This window comes from Sus scrofa, chromosome 13 (genome assembly GCF_054392235.1).
Source record: "Sus scrofa isolate SSC_HxYL_T2T_F1_AM1 chromosome 13, Sscrofa_HxYL_maternal_Yorkshire_Landrace_v2.0, whole genome shotgun sequence".
In the NCBI taxonomy this organism is placed as follows: domain Eukaryota; kingdom Metazoa; phylum Chordata; class Mammalia; order Artiodactyla; family Suidae; genus Sus; species Sus scrofa.
In genome coordinates this window covers 16,285,580-16,304,818 of record NC_139395.1, presented here as the reverse complement: position 1 = coordinate 16,304,818, position 19,239 = coordinate 16,285,580, and the positions used below count along the sequence as shown (strand labels likewise).

The 19,239-nt window shown below is 38.3% G+C and overlaps 1 protein-coding gene across 5 annotated transcripts in view; it reads left to right on the top strand.

The window, feature by feature from the left end:
- Nucleotides 1-19,239, top strand: part of ATP2C1 (ATPase secretory pathway Ca2+ transporting 1) — a 151,970-nt gene that overhangs the window by 41,659 nt on the left and 91,072 nt on the right. For 2 of the 5 annotated variants that reach the window (XM_084991772.1, XM_084991770.1), the window contains exon 2: nucleotides 13,057-13,272. The exons of the other annotated variants lie outside the window; for them this stretch is intronic. In XM_084991772.1, coding sequence (XP_084847898.1) covers nucleotides 13,180-13,272 — 93 coding nt within the window. In that variant the 5' untranslated portion in view covers nucleotides 13,057-13,179. The remainder of the gene's footprint in view (nucleotides 1-13,056; nucleotides 13,273-19,239) is intronic. 5 annotated transcript variants of the gene reach the window in all.

The window sequence follows — 19,239 nt, the reverse complement described above, 5'->3', positions numbered from 1 at the left end:
ATTGTTTGACCCTAGTTTTAGAGTTTCCCTTGTAGAATGTTCACTGTGCCTACTTTCACCTGGGTTTATACATTGCGAAGGGCGTAAATGTTAGTTGGTTCAAGCTTTCTTTTGGAATCTTACCTCACTTCTCTCTTGAGTGTCAGTTATGCATTCCCCTGGAGCAGGCAAAAGTGGTTCATAGCACAAGTGCCAGATATAGCATGCAAGCCGCTTTTTAATGGCATGTGAACTAATCTCTGTTACGTCCTTTTTTTTTTTTTTGCTTTTTAGGGCTACACTTGTGGCACATGGAGGTTCCCAGGCTAGGGGTCCTATTGGAGCTACAGCTGCCAGCCTGTGCCGCAACCACAGCAACATCAGATCTGAGCCACTTCTGTGACCTACACCACAGCTCACAGCAACACCAGATCCTTAACCCACTGAGCGAGGCCAGGAATTGTTCCTAGTTGGATTCATTTCCGTTGTACCACAATGGGAACTCCTATGTCCTTTTTCCTAATGCTCATCAGGGCTTCGGTTTACTGAGAGTTAACATCTGAGTGGAAGTGTATGTGATGGGGTGGGAAAATCCAGTTTACTTTCCCACTCCAGAAAAAGAAATTGTGGTCTTTGCCTCTCACTTTCTGATATCTGCCATTCCTCTACCCTAGAAGTTGGTAGTTCAGTTATGATATCTTGATGTATATACCCTTAATTCATTTGAGGGACAAGGGAGGTGAATTTCTCCTGATTCCTTCTCTTAGTAGCAAAGAGGAGGGGAAATGATCTTATATCTGTATTAGAATGATGGGAATAGAGAGTAGGGATGGCTGAGAGAGACACTGTATTCCTGGGGAAAACAACTAGCAGAACTTGGGCAGTTGTTCTGTCTCTGTATAAAGCTAGCTAACAGAGTGAAGGCTAAGGTTGTCAGGAATGACTTCGAGCTATTAAGCCAGCATAAGTGGGTGAGTGGAGGTGCCCCCAACTAGATGGAGGAGTTAGCTGATGTGGGGGCTGGTCCGAGGGGAGTATGCTTGCTTAATGCCAGACTGTCCTGTGTGTGTCATAGGTCTGTGTGTGGAGGAAACTTTGTGTTAAAATCAAACACCAGGTGGGCTAGAAGACCAGGGTTCAAAGTGAGCTCTTGAGACCACAGTTGTCCCAAATTCAGTTTGAACACAGTCTGGCATATAGCCATTGTCTATTGAATAAAAATACTGGCTGTTTCAGTCTAAATCAATGGTTCTCAACTGGGGGCAGTTTTATCCTCCGTGAGACATTTGGCAATGCCTAGAGAGATTTTTGTTTGACACAACTGTAGGGGATGCTTCTGTCATCCAGTGGGTAGAGGCCAGGGATTCTGTAACATCTATGATATACACAAGACATTCCCCTGTGCCCCATCAAAAGAAAGAATTATCTGGCTCTGAATGTCAGTGGTGCTGAGATTGAGAAACATTTTTCTAGCCAAAGACAAGGAAGTTAACTCTTCCAAGCTTGATTTCCTAACTTGTAAGAGGATAATCATTACTCTCCCTCAGGCTTGTTGGGATCAAATAGGGAAAGATGTGTGTCTGGCATGAAAAAGCTGCTCAGGAAGTACTAATTTCCTTTACTTTGGTTAATGAATAGATTTGAGGAAATTATTTTTTGGCATTGATCTTTTAAACATCTTCTAATTTGCACATTTTCTGAGAGCTGAGTGGGCTGCTTAGCAAACCTATAGTAGCTTTTATTATCTTAATACTTTTCCCATTGTTTCATCAGATTATGATTTTGACTCTTTTGGCTGGGGGTTTGAGTATTTCATGATTTGTTTCTATCAGTAGGCAAAAATGTTAAAATTTGGATGGAAAGTTTTTACCTGTTAAATCTAATTGAACTTAGTTAAATTCATTATTTTACTTTCAGAACTTTTATTGTTCCAAAGCAGTTTTACTATTCTTTGAAATTAAGACTAAAACATTGTGAGTTATTTGTTTTGGAAAATGCCAGAGCTCCTGTGTCTGTGATGCCCTTTCCCTTTTTGTTCACTTATAACATCTCAAGTAGACTTCTCAGAAGTCAACACTTTTCTTCAGATTTACCTATTTAGGGTGTGCACAGATGGCTTTCCTTTGTGTCTCCAAGTACTTTTTTAACTCTCTTTTGTAAAGTGTGGACTTTACCACCAGCTCTTCCGCCCATGTTAGGGACAGGACACTTGTATTTTCAGTTCCAGTGCAAGTAACCTTTTCCTTGGAAGTGTGTTCTAGTCATAGAATCACTGAGTTTGGGGTTCCCATCTGGCTCAGTGGTTAACAAATCCGACTAGGAACCATGAGGTTGCGGGTTTGATCCCTGGCCTTGCTCAGTGGGTTAAGGATCTGGTGGTGTTGTGAGCTGTGGTGGAGGTCGCAGATGTGGCTCGGATCCCGAGTTGCTGTGGCTCTGGCGTAGGCCGGTGGCTGCAACTCCCATTGGACCCCTAGCCTGGGAACCTCCATATGCTGCGAGTGCAGCTCTAGAAAAGACAAAAAAAAAAAAAAAAAAAAAAAAAAAAAGAATCACTGAGTCTGTCTATTTGCATGTACGTAGTTGTGTGGCATGTCTCACAGAGACAGAAGTTGTTCTGTCTCTGTATACATTAATTTCAAAATGATTTTTTGGCAGCAAAGAAATTCTCATTCAGCTTAAACCTATAGGATTCAAAGTTGGTAGCTTTTGATGCTATTAAATTGTCTCTGATCGCAGATTGCTTGTAAGGGCTTACATGGCTCACTATTGTACCTATCACGATTTAGGTCAGTCAGTTAAGTACAGTGTGCAAAGAATGCCACAGTCGTGTCTTTGGTTTGTCATAGCCTGTAAAATTAAGTCCACCTATTAACTGTTGCATGAAATGCATGCCATTGGCATAAGAGAGAACAGGAGAAGGAATGAAGGAATCTAGCATTTGTTTATACAGTTGAATTACTGGCTGGTCCGGTCCATAGATTTCGAGGAAAGTGATACCTTTAACAGAAGAGACTACAGTCTTTTAAAAAACTTTTAAAAATCCTATTACTAGTAAAATAATTGTTGCTGGCTGAAGGCTTCAAAAAGCAGTAGTTGCAGAGTTCCCATTGTGAAGCTGTGGAAATGAATCTGACATAGTGACGCAGCCGAAATGAATCTGACTACTGTCCATGAGGATTCAGGTTCCGTCCCTGGCTTTGCTTAGCAGATTGGGGATCCAGCGTTGCTGTGAGCTGTGGTGTAGGTCACAGATGCAGCTCGGATCCTACTTTGTTGTGGCTTGTGGTGTAGGTCAGCGGCTGTAGTTCCAGTTTGACCCCTAGCCTGGGAACTTCCATGTGCTGTGGGTTCAGCCCTAAAAAAAAACAAAAACAAAAACAAAAAAACCCCAGTAGTTGCTTGTTTAGTAATAAATGTAACTTTGTTTTGCAATTAATTAATACCCTCTTCTTTGGGTCATACTTTGAAACTGCAAACATACTGCATCTCATCATACTTTTTCATCCGCAAATTTTTTCATCATACTTTTTCATGGCTTAATTTTTGGTTCTTGCTGGCAGCAGTTATTACTGGGGTGTTTGCTTAAAGGTGATTTTTTTTTTTTGTTCCTTTTGTCAGGGAGGAAGAAAATCTTACCCTTCTAGGTTCTTCTGGCTGGTCTAAGAATTAGAATGGCAGGAGACAGGCTAACAGGAGAAAATCAGATTTTAATTTGTATGTATAGGAACCCCACATTCATGAGAGAGTCAGAACACCACATGCTTGAGAGGTTCAAAGATAGAAAGATAATATGAGATTTCTGTGCCTTCTGAGCTAAGGAATGGGATGGGGCCTGGGACTTCCAGGGAGAAGAGGTTCATTCACAGGACAATAAGAAGATCAGATGTTTCGTAGTTAGGTGTTCCGCCCTACCATATAGATGGGGCCACCTAGATAAAATTTATCTTTGGTTATAACCCTTTTTCTGGGAAAACGCCCAATTCAAATTCTAGGTAGTCAAGGGATGAGCCATAGTTTCCTTTGAGCCTCCTGGGTCTCTTGCCTTTAGCTCAAAGTAGTCCACATAGAGACCTGTTCTGAACTCCTACACCTTCATTCCTTCTGTATTTATTGGAATTCTACTGTTAGGAATAACTGTCCCTTTTCCTCCACTCACTAATTGTCCAGTTATTTCTTTACATGGATCATGGATATTTATTTTACCGTATGGGTTAAAATCTGATGCTTTGTTGTTCAAATTGTCCCAGCCTTGGTTATTGAGAGCACTTTGAAATTTGCCTCCTGTGTCCTTTCTACAGTGCACTCATTTTGTGAGTACTAACTTACTTTTTGGTACCACAGTTTATTCTAGGTGCATCTCATGTTTTTCCTTTTTTGCACCAGCCATGAAATGAATCATTTTTTCCACCTCAGATTCATTTTCTTGGAGAACAGCATCTAGGAACTAAGATCTAAGTGTCAGGTATGCTTAGTACTGTTGAGGCGTTACGGTTTCTAGGTCCTCTCATTAGATAGAGCTAGTAAATATATGTACAGTAATATACATTTTGTAGCATGAATACAAATGTATTTTTATTTCCTTGTTCATCTGTATGTAAATTAAAAACCATGGTTTTATTGATGCTGCTAGTTTGAATCCCATATCTATTCTAGAGTTCATGCCAGTCTTTTTTTTTTTCTTTTCTTTTTTTTTTTTTTTTAAGCTTTTTCCCTTTCCTTTTACTTTCTTTTCCAAAGGTAAGAAACTTGGGTTCTTTTTCACAATATATATTAACTTATTTGCTGTATCCTTGTACACACACAAAAGTAGTTTCAGAATTGCCAACTTTCTCCCATATGTAACACACATTTAAAAAAAATTTTTTTTTTCTAGTGAGGTGAGGTCGTTAACCTATATAGTTTTTTATCTTTTTCCTCTTTATTGCTTTTGTTGTATCAGATTATCTCTTTTTATGCTGTTTGTTAACCACATTGAAGTGGCTATAGTTATTCTTTCTTTCCCACTCTCCCCCCTTTAACTTTTATGCTATTATTAAGGTGTTTTAAGAACCTGATAAAGAGTTGCAGTTTTGTGATTCTGTTTATCACCTTACTCAAAGCTTTGTGTACATCTGCCTTTTTGTTTCTGGTAGAAGGCAAGTTGTCTGGGAAAGTCAATTTCCCCTTCATATCCAAATGATAACTTTGCTTGCTAGAGTATTCTTGGCTGACAGTTTTATCTTTCGATATTTTGAGAATGTCATTACACTCTCTCCTGGCCTGTAGAGTTTCTGCTGAGAAGCTGCTGGAAGTCTAAGGTGGGGGAGGGGGTCCTTCGTAGGTTACCATCCTTTTCTCCCTGGCTGTCTTTAAAACTCTTTCTTTGTCCTTGATTTTTGACAAATTTAATGTAGTGTGATAGTGTGTATTGGAGAAGGTTTTTTGTTTGTTTTGCCTTGAGGTAATTAGGTATTCCTTTAGCTTCATGGACTTGTGTATAAGGTTCCTTCTCCAGGCTTGGGAAATTTTCAACTATTTATTCTTTAGGTAAACTCTGTTCCCTTCTCTGTCTATTCTCCTGGGAAACTCATTACACTAACGTTGTCTTTCCTAAAGGAAATTGTAAAATTTCATCATTTAAAAAATATTTCTCTTTTCTCTTCTACCTTTAGACTTCTGGTTTTCTTTTTTGCTTTTCAGGGTCACACGCTTGGCATATGGAAGTTCCCAGGCTAGGGTTTGAATCCGAGCTATAGCTGCTGGCCTACACCACAGCAGAATCTGAGCCGTGTCTGTGACATACACCACAGCTCACAGCAGTGACGGATCCCCAACCCACTGAACGAAGCCAGGGTTCAAATCTGCATCCTCATGGATGCTAGTCAGATTTGCTTCTGCTGTACCATAATGGGAACTCCCTAGATTATTAGTTTTCTATCTTCAAGCTCACTAGTTCTCTCTTCCATATGGTCTACTCTATTTCTCTTGCTTTCTAATGCATTCTTCAACTCGTTTATTGAATTCTTCATGTCTGAAATTTGTTTGGTCCCTTTTTAGAGTTTCAGTCTCTTTGATAAAGTATTCCTTCTGTTCATTAATTTTATTCCTGAGCTCATTGAACTACTTCGAGTTTCCTTGTAGCTCATTGAGTTTCTTCATGACAGCTGTTTGGAATTCTCTACCAAACAATGTTCTGTGACTTTTAAGTTTGATTTCTGGAGAATAGTCATTTTCTTTTTGTGGTATAGTGTTACTGTGATTCTTTTGTTGCTTGATGAGTTGTTGCTGTAGCCAGTGCATTTGAAGTAGCGGCTTTTTTACTTGATACTGAGCTGCCTCTTCTTATATTTGCAAGTTGGTACTTTCCACTGTCCATCACCTCTCTTAGAGGTATAGCTCCAGTTTTCTCATTATTGTATCTTGTGCCTCCAGAGTTGTTGGTACCTTGCTTCTGCCAATGTCACTGGTGTCATAATGTTGGTACATGGTGTGCTTAGATGGTGGGCTCTTCCTTTGTATCAGAGATCCCCTGAGTCTAAAGCTCCATTGCTATGGAAGGGGAAAGGAAGGGTAAGGGGGAGGAAGTCAGTGTTGCACAGCCACTTTGGTCTTGTAAGGTTTAAGGGCTGTGCTCCTGCAGGTGGGATGTGGGGAGTGCAGTCGTGGGTACCTTGGTGGCTGGAGGGCTGGGTTCTCAGGCCCTGCTGTTGCCCAGTTAACCTGTGGTCTGGAGGAAGGAGACCTGCATACCAGGAGTAGGCTTCTCTGGGGCTGAGAGCTCAGCTGCTGAGATGGGAGGGTAGGGACTGCAGATAACACCTCTGTGTGTTTCAGTCTGCTCACCTTTAGATGTACTGATGTATGGCATTCTCCTGCAGCCTGGTGTGTTGGGCAGAGGCCATTTTGTGTTGTGGATGTTTTGCTGGTTGTAGATTGAAAGGGAGAGACAAAAATAACTCTTCACTCTGCTGTGTTGCTGACGTCCGAGAAACACGTTTTTATTTTATTTTAAAAAATTTTTAAATTTTTTGTCTTTTTAGGGCCACCCCCAAGGCACATGGAGGTTCCCAAGCTAGAGATCTAATCGGAGCTGCAGCCTTTGGCCTATACCACAGCCACAGTAACACCAGATCTGAGCCACATATGTGACCTACACTTCAGCTCAGGTTCTGGATCCTTAACCCACTGAGCAGGGCCAGGGAGCAAACCTGTGTCCTCAGGAACACATTTTTAAACTGGAGTACAGTATTTGTCCTTAGCTTTGCAATACACAGCATAAAACTGTTTTCCAAAGTTTCTTAGACTAGTTCTTACTTCTGTAAGGTTATGTTACTCACTTGTAATAAGATTAGGTTCGTTTATTAACTATTCTCTTTTAGGCTCTCTCCACATCCTGTTTTTGTTTTTGTTTTAATTTTTTAAATCTTTTGAAGTAAATGGTGATCATACCCCTCCTCCATTTATCTGTAATGAAGATCTGTTCTTAAAAGGTCTGGATTTGATTAAAGTTAGGTGCAGCTGTAGTTTGCTTTGGCTCATAGTAGTTTATTTTAAAGGAGCTATGCTCTGGAGATCATTCTCCAGGGCTTGCTCATCTGGTTCCTTAGTTACAGCTCTCATTTCTACTTCTTCTGCACTTGGGAAGTTGTTCTGTCTGTGGTCTCATAACTATTAAGTGCTTGAAATCAGTCCCTCAATTAGTCTCATTTATTCTGCATAGTTTTAGACTCAAAGCCACCTATAGACCAAATATTAATTTTCTTATTGCTAGGGTAAATCATGACATATTATTTTGCAGATCCTGGCCTTTACTGTTTTTTTTTTTTTTTGAGATATAATTCATGTACTATAAAATTCACCATTTTAAAGTACACAGTTCAGTGTTTTTTTTTTTTTTTTTTTTTAGTATATTCACAAGATTATGTTTTAACCTAATTTCAGAACATTTCCATCACTCCCAAAAGAAGCCCCTTCCCCATTAGCAATCACTTCCTGTTCTCTTCTTCCCCCACCCTCTGGCAGCTGCTGATTTGTTTTTTGTCTCTGGATTTGCGTTTTCTGAGGGTTTCATGTAAATGGGTTCAAACAATACGTGATCTTTTGTGTCTAACTTCTTTCACTTTAGCGTGTTTCCAGTATTCAGCCATGTTACCCATTTCATTCTTTTTTTCTTTTTGTCTTTTTGCCTTTTCTAGGGCTGCTCCTGCGGCATATGGAGGTTCCCAAGCTAGGGGTCTAATTGGAGCTGTAGCTGCCAGCCTACACCACAACCACAGCAATGCCAGATCTGATCCGCATCTGTGACCTACACCACAGCTCACAGCAACGCCAGATCCTTAACCCACTGAGCAAGGCCAGGGATCGAACCCGCAACTTCATGGTTCCTAGTCGGATTCGTTAACCACTGTGCCACGATGGGAACTCCTCATTTCATTCTTTTTTTATTAAATAATATTCTGCTTTATGCTTTGTTTACCCATTTATCAGTGAGACATTTCATTTGTTTCTACCTTTTTGACTAATAATCAAAATAGTACTGTGAACATTCTTTTTTTTTATTATTATTATTAAGGGTCGCAGCTGTGATATATGGAAGATCCCAGGCTAGGGGTTGAATCTGAGCTACAGCTGCTGGCCTGCACCACAGCCACAGCAACTCAGTATTGGGGCTGCATCAGCAGCGTACACCATAGCTTATGGCAATGCCAGATCCTTGACGCCACAGGTTGAACCCGCATCCTCAGTAGAAACTAGTAGCCACAGGTTGAACCCGCATCCTCAGTAGAAACTAGTGCTGCACCACAGTGGAAACTCCTATGTGAACATTCTTGTACAGGTTTTTGTGTGAACATATGTGTATATATATTCACTTTCGAATGTGTACTTGGGAGTGGAAGTGCTGGGTTATATGGTAAATCTCTGTTTAGTTTATTGAGGAACTTCTGTGCAGGTTGTATTATTTTTCATTCCTACCAGCAGCATTTGAAGGTTCTGATTAATTTCTCCCCATGCTCTCCAATACTTGTTATTTTCTTTCTTTTTTAAAAAATTGCCATCCCATGGGTTATGAGATGGTATTATGTTGTGGTTTTGATTTGTGTTTCCCTAATGACTAATGCTGTCAAGCATCTTTTCATGAGAGTTCCCTCGTGGCTCAGTGTGTTAAGAATCCATTGTTGTCATTGCTGTGGCTCAGGTCACTGCTGTGATGTGGGTTTGATTCCTATTTCAGGAATTTCTGCATGCCTTGGGCAAAAAAAAAAAAAAGAAATCATCCTTTCATGTGCATATCTATGGAGAAATGTTTATTCAGATCCTTTGCCCTTTCATGATTTTATTATTTGGCTTTTCATTGCTGAGTTTCAAGTCTCTTTCCTTATTCTGGATCCTGGGTAACAATACCTGTACTTATACAAGTATACAAAGAAGTTTGTGCAAAGGTATTTCCTGCAGCACTTATAAGACCCTTATTAGACATAAGATTTGCCAATAGTTCTCTCATTTTAGGTTGTCTTTTCACTTTTGATGGTGTCTTTGATATCTTTTGCAGTGCAAATATTAAAAATTTTGATGAAGTATGATTTGTCTGTTTTTTTTTTTCTTTCATTACTTGTGCTTTAGTTTTTGTATCTAAGAAACCACTGCCTGCTTCTGGGTAACAGATGTGTTTTCTTGTGAGAATTTTAGTTTAGCTTTCACACTTGATCCGTTTTGAGTTAATGTTTGTGTATGGTGTTAGTTGAGGGTCCAACTTCATGGAATATGCAGTTATTGAAGACTTGTTTTTTTCTCCATTGAATTGCCTTGGCATCCTTTGTTTGTTTTTTGGTTTTTTTTTGGCTGACCTGTTGCATATGGAGTTCCTGGGCCAGGAATCAGATCCTAGTTGCAGTTGTGACTTAGGCCTCAGCTATAGCAATGCTAGACCCTTAACCCACTGTGCTGGGCTGGGGATTGAACCTGTGTCCCAATGCTCAAAACATACTGCTGGTCCTGTTGTGCCACAGTGAGAATTCTGGCACCCTTGTTAAAAATCAGTTGACCATGGATGTATGGATTTGTTTTAGACTCTCAGTCCTTTTGCATTGATCTATATGTCTGTCTTGATGCCCATACCACAGTGTTAGTGTTACTGTAGTAAGTTTTGAAAGTACGGTTTATGAGCCTGACAACTTTTTTCTTCTTTTTCAAAACTCTTTTGTCTATTTTGAGTCAAATGAATTTTAGAATAAGGTTGGTTGTTTCTGTAAAAAAGGCAGTTGGAGTTCTCACAGGCATTGCACTGAATTGTCGTTTAATTTGAGGATGTAATGTTCTTACATAGGTACAAACATAAGATCTTTTTGAATGTTTGGGTATCATTTTATTCTATATAACTGTACAAAATGGCTTTAAAAATTTCAGTTACTACTATTTTATTCCTTCTTTGCTCTCTTTTCCAGAGATTAACTTAGTGGGAGGACAAGCTGTATTATTCAATAAAAGATATAGGGACAGTTAGCTAACTTTAGTTAAAAAAAAATGTTGGGGACTTCCTGTTGTGGCTCAGAGGTTAACGAACCTGACTAGTATCTATGAGGTCTCGGGTTCGATCTCTGGCCTTGCCCAGTGGGTTAAGGATCCAGGATTGCCGTGAGCTGTGGTGTAGATTGCAGATGCAGCTTGGATCTGGTGTTGTTGTGGCTAAGGCATAGGCCAGCAGCTTCAGCTCTGATTCAAACTCTAGCCTGGGAACCTCCATGTGCCACGGATATGGCCCTAAAAAGACCAAAAAAAAAAAAAAAAAAAAAAAAAGAAGTTGGAATGGGAAAGAGTTTTTTTAACTAAGGTGAAACCCCAAAACCATATTGCAAAAGATTGATCATGTAAAATTTTAAAAAGAAAGAAAAAAAAGTGAGTAGATAAACTATAAACAAATGATAAAAACATTTGAAACAAATGACAAACGTCTACTTCTTATAGAATGCTTTTTTTTTTTTTTTTTTTGTCTTTTCTAGGGTTGCACCCGCGACATATGAAGGTTCCCAGGCAAGGGATCTAATTGGAGCTGTAGCTGCTGGCCTATATCACAGCCACAGCAACTTGGGATCCGAGCCGCATCTGCGACCTATACAGCTCACGGCAACACTGGATCCTTAACCCACTGAGCGAGGCCAGGGATCGAACCCTCAACCTCATGGTTCCTAGTCCGATTCGTTAACCACTGAGCCATGACGGGAACTCCAGAATGCTCTTTAAATTTATAAGAAATAGCCTGTAGCTTGTAGGGAGAACTGACTACAGGATGTGAACAAGCATTTCACTTAAAGAAAGTGAAGAAGGCCAAAAGAAACATGCAAAGGTGACAACCTCAGCAGTGAAGAAATGTGAATTAAAATAACATTTTCCACTCATAAAACGAGAAAAATTTTAAAAATGCAGTTATGCTTAATCTTGGCTAGATTGCTGGGACGAAACTCCTGACTGTTGCGAGTTCATCTGACGCAATTCCTTTGGAGAATAATTTAGCAAACTCCCAACAGTTCCACATCTAGGAAAGTATTTTGTATCTGTACTTACATCAGCATATAAATAGATTTATATAAAGATATTTATAATACAGATATGATAGCAGCATTTATAATAGCAAAAGGTGAGAATAACCTAAATGTTTGTCATCAAGAGAACTAGTTAAATTAGGTAATGAAATGCCTTGTGAGCCATTAAAAAACAGAAAATGGGGCAGATCGGTATGTGTGGTGAAGTAGAAAGAGGCCCAGAGTACATTGAGTGAAGAAAAGAAAGTTAGAGTTATGAGATTCCATTTATAATTAAAACAAAACTTGTATCTGCATAGAAAGTGGCTAGCAGTGTACACAGGTTACTTCTGGGCAGTGGAACTGTGGAGATGTGCTTGTTTCATTGAACCCTTTCTTATTGATTCTTGAAAAACAATGAGCAGGTTTTTCTTTTTTAAAAAAATTGAAAATGGCTTAGTAATTCAATTATTATTACTTTAGAAATAAATTTCTTTTTTCTGACAAGTTGATGATTTTGTGTATGATCTCTTTTGGTCTGCAGAGGTAATTATTTTTTGGTAATTTGTATTACTCTACTGATAATGGACTAGAATTAGCTCTTGGATACAAGTATTTAATAGCATTTAGAACATACTGTTTCATTCCCAGGTATTGTAAGTGTGGGAGAAAAATAATATTTGTGATTGTGCTAGTTTTTAATTTGTCAAATGAGTAATAGTTAAATGTTGGTTTACATCAGAGCCTGATTGTACTCCTGTTCCTTGGGTCCATGTTTGGAACTTGAAAGTTCAGTATGAAGGTAACCACTTCATAGTATCTTCCTTAACTGTAATTAGGTTACTAACTCATTGTCAGAAACTTTAGTATCACAGGCAAGGAGGCAGTGGTATCTCCCTACACTTTTTGAAACCATTGACTCTCAGAGTTTGAGGGGACCAACTTCCCATCCCATGTAAAAATAAATCATCAATATTCTTTCCTAGAAAGTTTTTGGTGATTGCAAACTCTGTACTTTTGTCTGTTGATACCAGTTCTGTCCTTAATGTTGTAAATCATTTAACAGCCTTAAAATATTTGAAGGTACCTGTCATATCTTTTATGTATTTAGAAACTTTTATTGAAGTCTAGTTAAAGGTCATGCACTGCCTTTTATAATTCTCTTTTCTAGGCCAAATATTCCTGACTTACTCCATCAATCTTAAGATCTCATTTCCATAGTATGCCACACTTTGGGGCAAGCCCTAATGGTACTCTAAACTGAATATAGAATCCTCTGGGTGTGGTTGGATTATATAGTACTCTGCAGCTGTTATTCCCTTGGTTTAAACGTAGCACCTCTCATAATGCGGTTTAAGATGTTGTTTACATTTTTAGCAGTATAGAGCCTTAGTATCTGGTGCTTTAGTAGTTGGTTTTAGAGTTTTGATTTTTACCTTTATCTTTAATAAGTATGTATATATATTTAATAAGTATATGTATATGTTTGTGTGTGCTTTTGTAAATATGAAGCTGGTGGTATATTGTCTCTACTTAGTGGTTTAGCTCGTTTTGTTTGTTTGTTTGTTTTTCTTTTTAGTGTGGCACTCACGGATTATGGAAGTTCCCATTCCCAGTCTAGGGGTTCAGTTGGAGCTATAGCCCCAGCCTACGCCACAGCCACAGCCACAGCAACGCAGGATCCACGCCTCGTCTGTGACCTATGCCACAGCCCATGGCAACGCTGGATCCCCAACCTCCTGAGCGAAGCCAGGGATCAAACCCACATCCTCATGGATACTCGTTGAAGTGTACAGTTCAGTGGTATTAAGTACATTTGCATTTTTTGTGCAGCCATCACCACTGTTGGCAAAACTTTTTCATCACCCTGAAACTGGAACTTTGTACCTGTTAAACACTAATTCCCTATTCACCCCTCCTTCCAGCCACTGGAAACCTCTAATCTATTTTCTGTCTCTATGAATTTGTTTATTTTAGGTGCATCATATAAATGGAATCATTTATTGTGACTTACTTGGTGTAACATCCTCAAAGTTCCTCTGTATTGTAGCATACTTTGGAATTTCCTTCCTTTTTGAGTTTGACTGATGAGGAGGGACTTCTGTTACTTTCTTATTTGTTTTCTATATGTCATACAATTTTTTTTTGCCCCTTATTTTCTGCACTGCTGCCTGTCTTTAGTTGATTTTTTTTTTTTTTTTTTTTGTAGTGAAACATTTAAGTTCCTATCCTACAGCTTTTTGTGTATATTCTTTAGCTCTTTTTTTTGTGGTTGTCATGAGTGTTGCATTTAACATTCTAAAATTATAACACTGTAATTTGGATTTAACCAGTTTAATTTCAGTAATATATATAAACTCTGCTCTTCTACATCCATTCTCACTTTTTTCAGTTGCTCATGTGCCCGTATTACATTTCTATACACTGTGTGTCCAAAAACATGTTGAAAAATTAGTGTCTCAGATCATGTGGAAAACAAAATGTGGAGTTATAAACCAGTGTTGCAATAATACTAGCTTTTAGACTAATAATTACTTTAACAATTGTATTAGTGCCTTACATTTTGTGGAAAACAAAAAATGGAATTACAAAGCAAAGTTATGTCAATAGTAGGTTTTATAATTTTCTTTGTCTTTATGACTTGGTATCTGTTTTATTTCAATCTGCAGCATTATTTCAATCTCTTTAGTATTTCTTGCAGGGCAAGTCTAGTGGTAATAAACTCCTTCAGCTTTTCTTTGTCTGGGAGTGTCTTAATTGCTCCTTCACTTTTGAGGGACAGTTTTTCCATATATAGTATTCTTAGTTGAGTTTTTTCTTTTAGCACTTCAAATACATCAGTCTGCCTTGTTCTGGCCTCTGTAGTTTCTGATAAGAAATCTCAATATTGATGTGTTTCATCAAATTTGGGAAGTTTTTGGCCTCAGATAGTCTCTCTGCCCTTTCTGTCTTTTCCTTCTGGGTCACCCATAATGTGTATGTTTGGTTTGCTTATTAATGTCCTTTATGCAGTATTCACATCGATCTTTTTTCTTTCTTTTTCCTCAAATTCTAAATTTCCATTGTCATATCTTCAAGTTTACTGGTTCTTTCTACCAGTTCAAATCAGCCTTTGAGTCTCCTTAATGAATTTTTTTTTTTTTTTTTTTTTTTTTTTTAGAGCTGCACCTTCAGCTTATGGAAGTTCCCAGGCTAGGGGTTGAATTGGAGCTGCAGCTGCCAGACTCACCCACAGCCACAGCAATGCCAGATCTGAGCTGAGTCTGTGACCTACACGACAGCTCATGACAATGCTGAATCCTTATTAACCCACTGAGCGAGGCCAGGGATGGAACCTTACTAATGAAGTGATGCAAGTTATATGTTTTACAAGCAGATGCTGAGGAATGAGTAATTTAAGAGACTTGTGATTGCTCTTTTTACCTTTCGCCTTTCTTCCCCAGGGCATACTGTTAGCATGGGAACTTGTATTTCATTAGAAGGAAGCAAGCCCAGTTATTCATAAACAACTGTAAGAACCATCCAAATATTCTGCAGCATTTATAATACAGACCTAATAGAGCATTAGCATTTATGTGAAAGCAGTTGGATCACCGAATCTTCCTTTGACTCATTAGTTAGGATGACAAGAGAGTCGTGCCCCACCCCCAGTATAGATCAGGAGAGAGTTTAAGTTACGAACTTACTTGGATGAATTCTTAACTATAGCATTGTACTATTTTTATTTAGGGATATAGTGTTAGTTGAAATGGTTAGGAAAGAAATCTGCTAATTTATTCATTTGTCCTTTTAATAGTTAGTGAGACCCCGGTGTGTGCCAGTCATGGCCAGTGCTGTTTTATGTGACCTGCAGTTCTTGAAGCCATTGAATTTCATTGTAGTGGAGGGATAGAGACATGTTGGGAGGAGCTTTGATGGCTAAGTAGGAGCCTAGTGGGTAAGTTAGTGCAGAGTTGTGAGGAGATGTCGCAAAAAGTCCCATGGAATGAATGGTGTCTGAAGCTTTGTGGAGTGTATGGACTGGCCTTGGTCCCTTTTGTCTGTAGAATTATACTGCAGGCAGTTCAGGCAGTGGGACTGAGTGGTAGACTTCTTTTCCTACATAGGCCACTTACAGTGGTATGAATTTGGACTTTTTATTTAGTTAGCCATCTCTAAGGCTTTCTGAGTCAGTCCAAATTCAATTGTCAATAAATAAATCAGTTATGTATCTTACTGATAATAGAGGTTATGCCATTCTTTGATGTGGCAGCATTACTAGGACATATAAAGCAAACTTATTTGTGTCAAGCAGCAAAATATTTAAGTATAGTTACTAGGATTGTTACGGTCTCCTATTGGGTAACACTCCTTTTAAAGATATTCATGGCTTGTGAGTGTTTTTAGAGATGCTCATAGGATGTATGGTAGGAGCTGTGATTCCCTTGTGAGTTGGCCTTAGAATGTGATTGTTTAATAGAATTAGTCCAAGCTTAGATTTGTATTTTTGTTCTTTTTTTTCCTTTGCTTTTCAAAACCATTGTGTATTACTCCAGTACCAGTTTCTTTTGGCTTGGGAAAGGAAAGGCTGATACCAGTGCAGGCAGAATTCAAGTTGCATGGCTAATGAAGTGGGAGACCTGAACCTGTGATGTCTTAGCTTTCTGTGTAACTTGGTTCTCTTTATCTTTTTATTGACCATATACAAAAGTGGTGTTTCTGCACTCCTCTTATTCTTGTTGGGGGTTGGTTTTTCTAAACATGGCTTTAGTTGGTATGTACTAATTAGGAATTCATTCCCCTAATTGTGTCCTTGGAGGCAGCTAAGGTCATTGGTTAGCAGAAACAAAGTATTGAGTAGTGGAGTCTGCAAAGAATAAACCTAAGTACTTCGTAAAAGGGGCTTTATTTTTTTTTAAGACAGCAGATTAAAAATATCAGCCTTTTTTGGATTGGTTTGTACATTTTATGTAAGACTTTAGTCTCAGTTGGATTACAGATGGTTTACAGTTATATTCAACACACAACAGTTGGGAATGAATGCCAAAGTCCGTTTTGGAATCTTGCTTAAAGTATTCTGTGTGCTGAAAATTAAAATGAAACGCTTCTGCTTTTATTTTACTTGGACACTTGGAAGAAAAAAATCTATGAAAACTTTGGATAAGATGGATGAAATTTGGCAAGAGAATCTGAATAATTGGATTTTTTAAATGGCATTGTTGCAGGAAAAAATATACAAATTTACCTTAAAGTCCACTTTAAGAAGGACTTCTGTTCTTGAAGCATGTATATTGGAGCTTTTGTCAAGTTGGAGGTAATATGGCTAAATAGATAAACTTGAAAAGGGTCAGTGATTCTGTTCTTTACCCCTGTGTGCCATTATGGGATAAGAAGTGACCTTTATTTGATGGAAAAGGAGGGAAGAACCAAGAAGAATTCTGTCTGATGGGGTAGAGGAGTTGCCGCAGGGGTGGCAGAGGACTACCAGCATTAATATCAGAGTTAAACATTGATTAAATGACTCAGAAAAAAGTACAGTTGCCACCATGTAAAACCTTATCAAGTGTGTCATGAACTAGATATATTGGAAGGGAGGTTGGTGGGATTGTAGCTATCATATTCTTTACTATTTTTATACTTTTTATTTTAAGAAAGTAGTGAGCAGTCTGGTAAGCATGAATTAATGATCCTTGTGGGCAATGAAAATATCTACGTTGGGGAGTTCCCTACATGCCTCAGTGGTAACGAACTTGACTGGTATTCATGAGGACACTGGTTTAGTCCCTGGCCTCACTCCGTTTAAGGATCCGGTGTTGCCGTAAGCTGTGGTGTAGGTTGCAGATGTGGCTTGGATCCTGCGTTGCCGTGGTATAGGCTAGCAGCTGCAGCTCCAGTTGGACCCCTGCCTAGCCTAGGAACTTCCATATGCTATGAGTGTGGCTCTAAAAAAGATTAAAAAAAAAAAAGAAAATATCTACTTTGGGAGAGGGATAAAACTGTAATATTTGGAAGAAAAACTGAGATTGATTGGATAGATTTAGGTCAAAACACTTAATTGGAAGAAATAGAACTAGGGTAGGAAATACCAGAACCTTGATAGAAACCACTCTTTCAGATTGTGTTTTCATTTTGGAGAACAACCTTCACCTTTGCATTTTGGCTCAGGTCTAGGAATGCATGAAGAACAAACCTTTTTTAAATTAAAAAAAATTTTTTTTTTCCTCTTTATGGCTGCATGTGCAGCATATGGGAGTTCCCAGGCTAGGGGTCGAATCAGAGAATGGACTAATGTATTAATATAGTAAAATTAACATTTAATTAAAAAGTAATAGCTTAGTAGGAAAAAAGTGGGAAAGGTTTTTTTTTTGTTTGTTTGTTTCTTTTTTGTCTGCCTTGCAGCATATGGAGTTATTGGGCCAGGGCTCAGATCTGAGCCTCAGTTGCAGCTATGCCACAGCTGTAGCAGCACCGGGTACTTTAAACTACTATGCTGGGCCAGGCATCGAACCTGCATCCTGGCGCTGCAGAGACTCTGCGATCCCATTGTGCCACAGTGGAAACTCTGGAAAGGTTTGTAATAGGTATTTCATAAAAGTAAAAAGCAAGCAAATTATAAAACAAAATAAATAATGTAACATTTAAATCTTAATAAAAAGCTGTACATAGAAACATACTACCATTTTTAAACTCTAGTACCTCTGACATTTAGAGTTAAATAACAATGCTAATAATACCTATCTTTTTAGGATGCAGAGAATGTGAACCTACTTAAATCCTTGTGACAGTTAAAATAACTACAACCTGTGTGACCTTTCAAAAACTTGAATTTTTACTGTTCTTGACTTCTTAATTTAATTCTAAGATTTCATCTTAAAACTATAACAAGAAATTATAATTAAAATACATATGTAAACAGAAATGTTGATCACAAAGTTATATAAAAATGAAATAGTGAGAACCCACATTACCAAAAACGAGAAATAAAAGCTATTTTAAGAGAGCAATGAAATGAAATATAATCGTGCAGACATTAAAAATTTATTGTTGTTGGAGTTTGCATCATGGCTCAGTTACGAACCTGACTAGTATCCATGAAGATGTGGGTTTGATCCCTGGCCTCGCTCAGTGGGTTAAGGATCAGGCATTGCTGTAAACTGAGGTGTAAGTTGCAGACTTGGCTTGAATCCGGCATTGCTGTGGTTGTAGCATAGGCCAGCAGCTACAGCTCTGATTCGACCCCTAGCCTGGGAACTTCCTGCTGCATGTGTGGCTCTAAAAAAAAGTCTCACTATATAAGACTATATGTAGATGATAATGATACTATATATAGAAAACCCTAAGGACTCCACACAACAAATATTTGAACTAATCAATGAATTCAGCCAAGTAGCAGAATATAAAATACTAGAAAAGGAATATAAAAAAAAAAAAACTTTTAAAGTTGCACCCCCCCAAATAAAATACTTATGTATAAACCTGATGAAGGGGGTGAAAAACTTACATGCTGAGAACTATAGAACATTAATCAAAGAAGTTAAAGAGGGTTCAAAGAAATGGAAAGATAGTCCATGCTCCTGGATTGGAAGAATTAATATTGTTAAAATGACTATACTACCCAAAGCAGTTGATGGTTTAATGTGATCTTTATCAGATTACCCATGATTTTTTTCACAGAACTAAAACAAAAACAATCCAAAAACTTATATGGAACCATGAAAGACCCAGAATTGCCAGAGCAATCCTGAGGAAAATAAAATGAAATAGAAGGAATAACTCTCCCAGA